The 12792-nt window shown below is 44.7% G+C and overlaps 1 protein-coding gene across 2 annotated transcripts; it reads right to left on the reverse strand.

The window, feature by feature from the left end:
- Positions 1-4844: 4844 nt before the first annotated feature.
- Tent5a (terminal nucleotidyltransferase 5A) lies at positions 4845-11644 on the reverse strand. 2 transcript variants are annotated; one of them, XM_032909923.1, is made up of 3 exons: positions 11310-11644; positions 10578-11121; positions 4845-9548 (listed from the first exon to the last, which is right to left on the reverse strand). In XM_032909923.1, the coding sequence occupies exons 1-3, from the start codon at positions 11327-11329 to the stop codon at positions 8772-8774; spliced, it is 1341 nt and encodes a 446-aa protein (XP_032765814.1). In that variant the 5' UTR covers positions 11330-11644; the 3' UTR covers positions 4845-8771. The 2 variants fall into 2 exon arrangements, with proteins under 2 accessions (XP_032765814.1, XP_032765815.1); XM_032909924.1 differs by having other exon boundaries at positions 11365-11643.
- Positions 11645-12792: the final 1148 nt, after the last annotated feature.

A 12792-nucleotide genomic window follows, 5' to 3' on the forward strand; every position in this document is an offset into this window, starting at 1 on the left:
AGTAAATATAATATAATTAGAATATATTATATATATATATCAAAGAATATATATCAAAGTAACACTATATATCGTGTAATATGTATATATATATATATATATATATATATATATTTTTTTTTTTTTAACCAAAAGCAAGCTGAGCCACCCTGCCCAACTTGTTTTCCATTTTCTCCAGATACCATATTCTACACGTGGGTACAATGACAACACCTCTAATCTTCAGGTATACACACATTAATTTTCATCACCAGCTGTATGTTAGGTCTTCAGTTTTTTGTTTTGTTTTTTTTTTTTTACATGTATCTTATGTGAAAAGTAAGCTATTGAAAGAGTGTTTGGTTTGAATGTGAAATGTCCGTGCTGGGTTTTGTGTTTAAACACTTAGTCCCCAACTGGTAGCACAGATTTGGAATGTTCTGGAACCTTTAAGAGACAGTGGCCCTTTTGAGGAAGTGGATCAGTCATCAGAGGCTAAAGATCTTCTCTCGTCATCGCTTCCTGTCTGCTCTCTGCTTCATTAGCAGAGCAAATGTGACTAGCTGCCTGCTGTAGCCTTTCCCGCCACGACGGATGGTGTATACCCCTTCTGAACTGGCAGTCAAACAAACTCTCTCCTAGGCTTTCCTGCCAGATATGCTGTCACAGCAATGAGAAATGCAAATCTTCCACTGCTGGGTCCACCTCAGAGTTCAGCACAAGGCTAAATGCATAAAAAGCATTCATTATCTATTGAAATGAATGAATGATCCATGTTTCAGAAGGTTGTCTGCTGTGGTGCTGTACGCTGATATAGCATGGATGGCACATAAATGTTAGGTAAAACAAACCGTGAAATATCCTTTAATCAAACGGTAGGGAACTCTGTGCCCTCTTCTGTGAGTTTAAAGTGGGTTTTCAGTTTACCTCATGAAGTGCAGGACTCGCAGTGAAGTCTGACTTTCAGACATATGTAGACAGGATGATTTCGGTATAAGCATGAACCACGTGACTTTCTGTGAAAGATCACTATGGATATGAAGTTTCCTAGGATTATATACAGGGTATCCTGCATCTTTATTTCTAAATCTCACAACTCTCGCTTCATGCTTTGAACTGAATGATTTGTTGATCTTCTTTTCTCTGGTGCCTGACTCCTAGAAACCTATTAAAGTACTTTAATGACTTTTAATTCTCTCCCGTTAAAATAAAGGATACCTAAGGTGTGATCTCCCTGGCCTTGTTTGAAGAGATATAGGGGGAAGAAAACAGAACCTAAGTGATGAATAGGTGCAAAAAACAAGTCCCTTCTGCACCACGCCCACCGAAGCCTGTTATACGGAATTCTGTTTTTCTTTTTTTTTTTTTTAAATAAGTATAACATTTCAGCCTTGTTCTAATGACATGACCAGATGATGCCGCAAAACCCTGGCATCACTAAGAAGTATACCCTGTCCTGGAAAATCAATAGTTTCTGAAGGGGATCCTGAGGGGATTTTCCACAACTTACCACACGCTCATAAATCCCTGGAGTTCAGGTGCATTGCATCCCCAAGCAAGAAAGCCAGGGTCTCAACCAACTTCCTAAGCTACTGGGCTGGAATGGTTGCTTTTAGCTTTGCTGAAAGCATCTACTCTTAGACGCCATTTTTTTTTCTTTTTCCAGAGCTGAGGACCGAACCCAGGGCCTTGCACTTGCTAGGCAAGTGCTCTACCACTGAGCTGAATCCCCAACCCCTAGACACCGTTTTTAACTGGTTCGAATGCCAGTTATTGCACTGGGAAAGGCGGTTGAAGCATAGACATCAGTGTCTCTAAAGAAAACCTGCTGTCTGTCAAAAATAAGCCTAAGTAAGCAAATTGGAGTTGGTTATCAATACCAAAGAATAGCCCACTGCCACGTCCATTGAGTATCAGACTTGTAACCCTGGCAACAATGTTATCATGATCTCTTGCACAGAATTCTAAACAACCCTCAGGTGAACATGGCTGATAGGTTAGGCCTTCTTTAATTATATCCTCCCCTCCCCTAGAATGTCCAGGTGAGGCTTCTCTTCGAGTTTTGAGTAATATATACCATTTTACCTTCAACTCATATTACCTCAATATGGCTGGGGAGATGACCTCTACAATATCCCTTATCCTTTTGACAAATAGAATCTGTGTGAAACACGGGAGGAAAGACCACCTGGTTTTCCTAGTTCATAAACACTTTGGGGATAGTTTCAGATTAACAGAAAACTATGGAAAATCATAGAGCTCTCCTGGCATTTCATGCACCCATTTCTAGCTTCCCCCAGTGCTGACGTCACACATCAGCATGGTGTACTCGTCACGACTGGCCTAACAGCATAAGAACATGACTATGTCAGAAGACTACACTCAGGCTCCCTCAGTTTTTGCTTCAAGTTTCATTTTTTTGTTTTTGTTTTTGTTTTGTTTTGTTTTGTTTTGTTTTTGTTTTGTTTTGTTTTCCATTCCAGGCAGCTGTCCAGGATCTCACCCTACATTTGGGTCTCCTCTGTGGATTCTCTTGCTTTGGGTGGTCTTCAGATCGTCTTTGTTCAGTGACGAAGGCTTACTTGCCTGGAACCTAGAATGAATTCCCCTCAAGTGTAGGTGTCAAGGGTGCCCTGCTGGTGTTGAGCGTGATCAGGTTCCACATGAGGCTTGTCGGGTCTCTATACCAGTTGTAGTGCATAGGTAGACTGCCCATACAAGGAGGTGGAGTCAGTCTCCCCTTCACTGGGGGTACAGTAGATCAACAAAGATTATTTTGAATCCTACATGAAGAACCTGCATCCTCACCTGAGTCCCTTGGTTGCTCAAGCCTTTTGGATCAGGGCTGCTGCAGCATGGATATTTTATTGTGTTGGTTATCATCCAACTCGTTATTGATTTTGCTGTGCGAGTTCCAGCTCCAGCCACTGGAGCTCTGCCCCGCCCCCCACCATTATATCTGTTTTTAAGCTTTCCTTTGTGTTTTGAAATTCTATGTCCCTTGTGCATATTTCCTTCTCTCTCCTTAGGTTTAGATCCCAGCCACTGCTATTGGAGCACAGCCTTGGAAACCAAGATGTAGGCCCTGACTAGGGAAAGCCACTGTGCTCCCAAATGACTCCTCGTCCCACTCTCCTTCCTGGATGCATTTGTCAGAAGGTCTCGGGATATTCCTGTCATTGATTTCAAACTTTGTTCTGAAGAGGAAATTATGGCTTCATTTCAGACACATGCAATGATTTTAAATAAACCACAGGAGTGTGACCTTAAAGACAAGTGTAAGTCCCATTTTGGTTATTAATCACCATGTTCTCTTTTTCTTATTAAAGGAACTGAATATTTAAAAAGTGAGCTTCCTAAGGAAAGGACAGGTTAGCCAAGTGCATCCTGGCAATTCGCGTAGAAATGGCAGGGCGTAGGCAAGCACAGGAGGAATTTAATACATACTATCCTTATCCAACTCTTACTTTAAAAGAACTAAGCTATGGCCAAAGAAATGTGAAGGACTGGTTGTGGAAAAATAAAAATGTTATAAGAAAGGAAGATGAGAATGACATACAAATGCCACTATCTAACTAATTAACTTGTATTTATGGGCGTGTGTGTGATGTGTGTGTGAAGTGTATGATGCATGTGTGATGTGTGATGCGCATGTGTGTGATGATCTGTGTGATGTGTCCAATGTGTGTGTGACATGTATGGTATGCAATGTGTGTGATGTGTGTGTGATGTCTGTGTGTGATGGTGTATGTAGTGTATGTGTATGTGTGTGTACTTGATGTGTGTTTTGTGTGATGTACCATGTGTGTGTATGTGTGTGTGATATATGATGTTTGCATGATGTGTGTGTATATATGTGCATGATGTGTTATGTGTGAGATGTGTGTACAATGTGTGTGATGTGTATATGTGTACATGATGTGTGTTATGTGTGTGTGTGATGTGTATACGATGTGTGGTGATCTGTGTGATGTGTGTGTGTAATTCATGCATGTTGTGCATGCATATGTATGTGATATGTGTATATATGAGTTATGTGTGTGATGTATGTGTATGTGTGTGTGAGGAAGGAGGTTTTAAAATCAGAAATGCCCCTTTCATAGACAGTGTCAACCATGTGTTCTATTCACCATTAAGGCTTTGCCTGGCCCTTATAACCACACACATGTCCTATTGTAACACAGGTTTACCAAACTCTTATGTTGCTGGTATTAAAGAAGGTCCCAAACTCCACAAGGAAAGCCTATACTTTATAGTGTAGAACCCCCATTAATCTTTAGAGAATTCTTCAGTGCTCGCTCTAGCACCTAGAGAAAACTTGCATGAATGTGTGTGCAACACACACACACACACACACACACACAAAACTTCTTCATCTTTTTTTCTACTTCCTCTTCCCATTGTTGATTATCAATATTTATTCCTTAGACAAATTAAACATCCTATTGAATAACATAATTGTGCATCAGATAAATGATATTTAAGTGACACTGATAATGGAATCACAGTTGTCGGGTTACTCATAAAAATCTAAGCCTACTCAAAACTACCAGAATCCTGAAGTTCAGGACTGAGAGTCTGAAAACTACTGATACTGAAAACAGTTCAGTCCTCTGGGTCACTTAACCCTGCTAAGTTTATACCCAGACAAAAAATTTTGGCATCGAATAGCTAGCGTCTTTTGGAGCTGTTTGAGTCATTTAGATGGGCTGGCTGGGGGTGGGACACTGTCATTTCTTAAGCTGCAATAAGCTTTGGAAAGCTGGTCTGCTCCTGGGTATGCCCCATGCTCCACAGTGTACACAGTTTGGGGTTCAGAGGACACGATCTTTAGCACATTAAACACCAAATAGAGCAGACACAGATCAATAGAAAAAAATAACTTCTTTTTATTTACAAAAACAAAAATCCAAATATTGGATGCTGTAAACAAAATTCACAATCTGTTCCCTCTAGCACTGATACGAACATGTCAGTTTTGAAGAGTCCATTTTCCGTCAACTCCTTTTACCGCCTGTGACACACAATTGTCAAAACATTCCAAGGGTGACCCAGGGTGCAGCTTGCTGTAGTCGGACAACTCAGAGCAGGCAATGGTTGTAGGGAGGCGGGAGGGAGCATCAACAGTAAACATAGCCTCTTACATTCTGTGAAGCCTTGCAGCAAGCATTCCCAAGCCCCTCGTCACCGCCCACTTTGTAAGGTTATCACTTATTTCTCAGCAAGCCATTACCATGACAACACGTGACACGGAGATCCCTCCACAGCACTGAAATGGTGATGCTAAAAGAAATTATTAAAGAAAGAGTATATTCAAATAGGTGCTATATATGAAAACAGGATTTTTTTTTTGGCTTTTTTGTTTTGTTTTTTATCTAACACACATTTTTCTTTCACAACAAAAGCTTATTTTTGGACAGCTGCTGACAGCTTTTAACATAATACATTTCATTTACAAAAGAGTTCACAATATTTATTTAACAAGCATTGCATTAAAACAAGGATATGCACAGTAAAGCAACCAACGTCAGCAAACAGAAGGGGTGGGAAAAAAAAAAAACAGTATGTTCACGTTTCATTTCACTTCCTTCTTGGCTTGAATATGCCGCCCATCCTCGTGGTTTTTTGGACCCAGATCAAAACAGTCTAACTGTACCAAAGAGCGCAAGCGCTCAATTCAACTTTCGAAAGTCCGTCCCCCTGCAAGAGTTCTTGAGGCAGCTGAATTTACTGCGGATGGAGTAAACTTTATAAAAGGACAGAGTCACAGGCTAAGTGTTCTCTGACATGCCAGAACCTCCAGAAGGCAAAACTTCTCCCTGTTTCAAAGTAACAGTGCACTAGGCCAGATAAACACAAGAGCAAACAAACCGTGGGCACTGGTTAGATGGAGAGAGAGCTGTTCTTTGCTCTGACATTCAGATTTTTTTTTTTTAGGCCACACATCCACAAAGAGAGACATATATTCCATTGCATGTTCACCTACATATGCATAGGACTATAGTATGCACAAAATAGAAATAAATTATATAAGGGTTAAAGTAAATGCCAAAAGTTGTCTTGAACACAGCCTGTTCTATCTGATTGCCATGAGCTGGCACTTTTGATTAAGCTACCAGCCATAAAGTAAGCAAGCAAGGAATATAAACACTTGACAAGTAAATGAAAGACATATTTTCTAATAAGGCCCCTTTCAAACAAAAAACCCCTGCTGAAAATTAACAGCAGGTTGCTACTATGGCAGAGCCCAAGATCTCCAGACTATTCAAAACAGTGGATAACTCATATATGCAGAGTTAGCAGGAGAAGAAACCAGGTCACCAGATGAGCCTCTGCCCCACCAGCAGTCCAGGAGAACTTGCAGGAGAGCTAAGCCGGCTAGACTGTGGTTTCTGATAGGTGAGTTCCAGGCTTAAACTGCAAGCTGAACAATGTTTCCTGGGACTTCGAAATTGATCTTTCAAATGCAGGGCAGTGAAGGGGAAAACTGGACCACCATGGTAGGATCAGTTCTCTATAAAAGAGAGTGGCAGTGTTGGAGGCTGTGACAGCTTGGTAAAGATTCACAGGGAGGCTCTAGCATCAAGCCGATCTGATTCCTGGTAAGGCTTCAAATACAGGTGCACAGAAGGGTGGTCCAGACACATCAACCTGGACTAATGTGGCCATGAGAAGCTGAGAGGTGCTGGGAGATAGCATCATTGCCAACGTGAGAGTGTTAAGTTCTCCCTAGCTTCTCTGTAACTGACTGGCTCTGCAGAGGAATTACCATACTTAGCAGTCATTCATGAAGGTTCAAGGGGACCAGACCCTGTGTGATTGTTTCACAACAAGAAAGGAAGGTTTTTAATGCATTTGCTTTGCTTTTGAAATGTATTTTTTTTTTCAGAGACCAGTGTCTACAGGGCTGGGAAAGGAGTTAAGTTGAGCTGTCACTGAACATGAGAGGATCAGTTCATGTCACAAAGGTATACAAATGGTCTCTTGGGAGAGAAAATGAAAGTTGGGTTTGGTCAAATACAAAGTGATTTAATTTAAGGTACAGTACTAAATATTTCTATGCAGTGTGACAACCAGATCAAACATATTTCATATTGGATAAATTTATAAAATGTATATATATAATATATATATCCTATATATAAACTTTATGTAGTTGTGCAAATACTCTTTAAAAAGGGTCATTTCACATTTATTAAATTCTAGTGGTCCAAAATGCAGAATGCGCTCATTTGCATTCATTTAAATATTAAAAGTAGTGTTTAGGTTCCAGAAATTCTTTTTTGAGCAGTTATGGATTTAATTATCCTATCTCTGATCCATGATCCATACGTTCTAAGCCTTGAAGGCATGTGATTCTATTTATTTAAGGGGCGGGGACTCAGACTGTCAAAATGTCAGGTCAAGGCAACTGAGAAGTGTGGTGCCAAGAAGTCTCCCATTTGTGAAGTTCTCTGGTTCACTGAAAATAAGAAAAAAAAACTCACTAGAAATGTATAATCTCTGCTTTTCCTATCAAATATATTACTCACGTCCCTCCATTTGTCTCATTTTTATATGGGTTTTACGCCATCATTGCAGTATGCCCATGTCTTCTAAGATCCTACCCAAAAACATAAAAATCGCTGTCTTTAAACTTTTTCCTCTTTGATACATTATTTTAGGTCATAGACAAAGTAGTGTGTGTGTATATATACATACATATCACATATGTGTGTGTGTATACACACAAACAGTATATACGTACCTATAACATCACACCAAACAATATCAACTTTATATAGGTATTTGCCAAAAAAGAAAAAAAAATAGGGCATTTCTGCCACCATTCACAAGCTTAATATGTTGCTTTTTTTTTCTTGAGTCCCTGATAAAATAAAATAATTATTAAACCATAAAATAATCTTTTCCACTTCTAATCTTCTGAAAGCAACAGGCACTTTGATGTGTACTGGTGTGTAACAAATATAGTAACTCTTTATATATCCTATCCTATCTCTTCTGCTTGGGAACTTTTATCTGTTAAATCTTTGGTCCTTGCGCACGTTTTCTTGGCTACAGCTGGTTTTTGCTTGGGTCTTCACATTTAAGAAAAGGGAAAGAAAAAAAGAACGCAAGCTTTGCACGGAGCTGGAATCAAGGGGTTGTGTCATCCTTAAGTTCTGCTGTTTGTTACGAGGACAGCGTCAACCTGCCTACCGTTCATTTGGACTGAGCTGTTTCTGTGAGGAAAACAGGATCACTCCAAAGGGAGCACTTGCTGCTAGACAGACGGTAATCCCTACCAGTAGCCCTGCTTTCCCCGGTCACTTTCTGACCTCCTCAAGTGATAGGCAAGGCTTTCTTCCTCAGCATTTTCCCATTTGTGAATGCCATCTTAAAAGTTTCCCCACCATTCCCCTTCCCTATGGCAGAGCTATGGGAGTAGTTGCTGCAAACCCATATTGTCAAAATCAAGCCGTTTTTTTTTTTTTTTTAATTCTCTTGTTATTTTGGGAGAATCTGACTGCTTTCCCTAACAGGCCTCTTTTTTGTTTCGAGATATAATCCGATTGGGTAGAGACCATAGGTGGAGAGGGTGACGAGTTGAGATCATGCTCCCCTAAGTATGGAAAGATCCCCAAGCATTGCCAACTTTAAAATCGGGAGCAAGTCCTCAGTGCACAAAACACATCCCTAATTAGGGCTGGGTCACTCCCCTTTTTGGTGTTGTTTTATAATTTTTCTTCCTTTTTTTTTTTCATTTTCCTATCTTTGAAATGGCTTCCCCATGGGACATTTTTAAATGATTCTTAATTGCAGGGTAACCAAGTAGAATACGTCTGCTGCTGGCATGTGAATACTGGCTGAACCTGTGCGATGTAGTAATTGCTAAAGTTAGCATCTGCGACATAGGGGGCCGGCTGGTAATAGCAAGTGACATTAGCCACATTAGGAATGACATTTTGGTCAGCTAGCACCCGGATGGCCAGCATGGTGATAAGGTTTAAAGTCTGCCTCCTCTCATGTCCCATCAGGCACACCGTACTCTCGTTTACCACTCCGTGGAGGGTCATGAGATAGTCATACTTGCGGTCTTCCAAGCCCACGAAGTGGTTCTGCAAGTAGGATTCCAGCTTTCTCTGCTGCTCTCCGATGTCTGAGAAGTCAATAAAGAACCTGGAACACATGTACCTCTGAAGGGTCTTGATCTCCTCGGAGGCAGGCCTGAAGCCCCGCACTAAGAGGTTGCAGTACTTAAGCAGGCCTCCTCCTCTTATTTCCTCGGGGTTTCTGGTGGCAATGATCTTGTTGCAAAGGTGATCGAAGGCTTCGTGGAAATCACCGTAGACACTCTCGCCGATTATGGTGGGGTGAAATGTCTCGGTCATTGGGTTCTCTGAACACTCGTAAAAGAGGAGAAGAGAGTCTAATTTGATTTGAAAGGAATCTACACTGAATTCAAACTGCCTCCGGAGGGAATCCACAAACTTCAGCTCCACATTTTTGCCGCTGTTGTTTGACAGGGATATAAGGCTCCACCGGTCAGAATCATTGCACACTTTAACCATTTTCTGCACATACGCTTCCTGGGATGTAAAAGATAAAACAAGGGAAAAAAATGAGCAAAGCTGGAAAAGGAACAATAAACGCTTCTTCGCTGAGAATTATTTTGCCCCTTCCTGTTTGTTTTGTTAAGTTTCAGCAAAACACTACCTACAAGCTTAAACAGACTTCGGAAAACAGGGGGAAAAAATACATTTAACGAGTAGTTTTGCCGTCTGGGAAAGAGACTAGAAGTAATAGTTTGAGGCTTTTGGCAGACGCGGCAGCATACTAAGACGTTCTGTTGTCATGTCTGACTTCAAATGTTATTTTTTGAAGATGGTCTAATAGGCACAATATTCACTCGCTATCCACAGAAAGGCAGACAGTGTCGTGGAGTCCGCCTCTCACACCCTTGCCTCCAACCACGCAGTTCTCCTCCCCTTAGGCAATCAATCTCATCAGTCTCTCCAGTGACACACTACCCTCACAGCCAAAAGAGGAACTAAATTGCCTTCAGACAACTTTAATTAATTATACAAAATGCCACCTAAACCGAAGGGGAGGGGCACACTACAACGCCCTCAACTCGTGAATTCACAGGGAAAAGCACCAAATATCTTAAACGCTGGAGTCAGTTGAATCCAGAGTAGGAATCTATTCATATTTTCCAATACAATAAAAACCCATTGACTCAGTTCTGCTTCGGGCTGCTATTTTTCCCAAAGTCTAGATCACAAGATGACTCAAAAAAAATTATTTACATCATTCCATCCTTCCACCAATCACATTATACTCTGGACACGACAGGAAGGAAAGTCAAGAGTTAAACCACAGAGAGAAGGAAGAGAAGGAAACGCAGAGGAGGAAGCAGAGTTGTGGTGCTGGAGCTCCCAGGAAACTAAAACACTCCACAGCACTCACGCACATTAGTTCACTCGTGAAAAAAAAAAGAATAAAAAATAAATAAATGTACTCCCTATGGCCAACCGGTCCGCAGTGAGGGCAAATCCGGCTTGCTTTCTCCCCGCCCCCGGCCCGCCGCTGTGCCCAAGCCCATCAGGTGGCTTTACCTTGAGAGTGAGCGGCGTGATCTTCTCCTTGTTCACCCCTTCGGGCAAGAAGTCTAACAGGCAATCCAGCACGACGTCCTTCACAGTCTGAAACTCTTCTTCCCCACGCAGGTCGGCGCAGAAGATGAGGTCCAGATCCTTGTAGCCCAGGCCGCTGTCTTGGTGCAGGACGTGACTGGCGGCCGAGCCGTTGAGGCGCACGTCGCGGACACCTATGCTCTTCTCCTCCAGGCGCCTCCGCACCACCTTCACAATCAGGCTCGGCTGCAGCTCGAGCGTGGGGAAGTTGCCGCGACCGTGGATCGGGATGGTCTCGCTCAAAATGCCGTCCAACCGCTGCACTTGCTCCCAGTTCAGCACGTTGCAGTGCGCCGTGGGGCTTTCGCAATAGTCCGAGCAGCGGTCGCCGAAGCTGCCGCCGCCGCCGAAGTCACCACCCAGAGGGATGTAGGGGCCGCCGGTCAGCTCGTCCTCTGCCATGGCAAAGTACCCTTCGCTCTCGGCCATGTAGTGCCCGCCGAACGCCACTTGGCCTTGGTCGGTCCTAAGAGGAAAGAGTGGGTTTAGGGGAGCGGCAGGAAGGTGTGCGGGTGCGGGGACCGGGGTCCCACCGAGGGGCCTGGGCTCCCCCTCCCCGATCATGACGTCCCAGGAGCTGCCCATAGGAGCCCTCCTCCCCCCACCGACCCCAGTGCCCAGCCGCGCGCCGCGCCCCGCAGAGCAGCCCCGCACCAAAAGTATCTCTGATGCATCTGGAAAGCACAAGCGAGAGTCCCGTCTGTGTCACCTGGAGGCGGCCGCCCCTTCTAGGAGCGCAGGCGAGCGAGGAACCGCGAGGCGGACACACTTCGCAGGAACTGCGAGTGCGCTCGGGGCAGCGGCCCGAGACTTCTCCGCGCCGACCCCCGCCGCGCCCTGAGCGTTCCCGCCCCTTGCCCGCGCCCCGCCCGCGCCCCCGCTGCGGTGGTCTCGGAGGTGGCGGCTCTCGACGCCGCCGATGCCACCGCGCGCACTCGCGTCTCTGGAGCTTTAGCAGTTGTGCGGGGGGAAATGTCTTCAGTACTTTTTTTATACCGGGCTTCTCCGCGCTTCCGGGGCCCTTGCGCGCAGTGCTCGCCACACCCTCTCATTTGCATAGAGCACCGCCCCCCGGCGCTGGGTGGACAGTCGCCGGAGCTCAGGGCTGCTGGAGCCAGGCCAAAGTGCACAGCCCCTGGCTAATGTGCACAGACAGATGCCTGTGGCTCCTACGTGTAGATCTATCCATTTCTGCACGTCCGCACACACGCACACGCGCACACACACCCCTGAAGAGGAGACACTTTGCCTCAAATGTGATAGATGGCCATCAAAACTGGATCAGGGTTAAAAAATCACGCAACTATAGAAACTTCCCAAGCCTAGCCTTCTGGCCGGGTGCAGCGCGTCATTTGCCGCGTAACTTTGGGTCTCCTGGAGGTTCCCCCAACAGGGTCGGTTTGTGGCTAGACCGCCGGTTCCACTAAGGACCCTGGGCCAAGTGCAGTCTCCAGAGGCAACTGGTCACGCACGTCAGTCTCCGTGCGGGAGGGGGAGGGTTTACTGAGAACTGAGTTTCGATTCTCGAAACCTCCAGAAGTGCTGGGGAAGTCGGATGCCAGCCAACCAGCCTGAGTGCGCGTCCAGCTGCTGCGCGCGAGCCGGGCAGGCGCGCGTCGCCTATCACACAGCTACACGGGCTCGCGGCCAACCGGCGGGGTCTCGGAGCGCAACCCAGCAGTGCACGAAAGCGGCCGCAAGGGTGGCGGTCCTTCGGCTCAGACCCGAGGGACTAAGTGCGTTCCTAGCAGTCTCTAAGATTCTCAGTTTTCGAGTGAATAAAACCTCAATGATCTAGGTAGGGTCTGGCTCCTTACCAGCCATAAAGGGCAAATTTAAAAGACGCGAAGTTTCTCCCCTCCAGCTTCAGGCGCCAGTGTAGCGCTTAAGGATTGGAAAAGGTTATCTGCGCGCTCTGGCACCACAAGGTTTGCTAGAAAGCTCCGGCTTTCGCTTGTCCACTTCCTCCGCCGCCCGCTGCCTCCGTACAAAGTAATGCTTTGCAGTCCTTGCTCCAGGTAGAGGCTGTGGGCCGAGGCAGTCAGGTTAGAGAGAGGTCCTGGAATAAACAGCCATTACCCCCATGACCCTAGACAACTTGAGAGAACCAGCCTCTGAATTTAGGGAGCCCTGGCCT

Source organism: Rattus rattus, chromosome 8, assembly GCF_011064425.1.
Source record: "Rattus rattus isolate New Zealand chromosome 8, Rrattus_CSIRO_v1, whole genome shotgun sequence".
Classification (NCBI taxonomy): domain Eukaryota; kingdom Metazoa; phylum Chordata; class Mammalia; order Rodentia; family Muridae; genus Rattus; species Rattus rattus.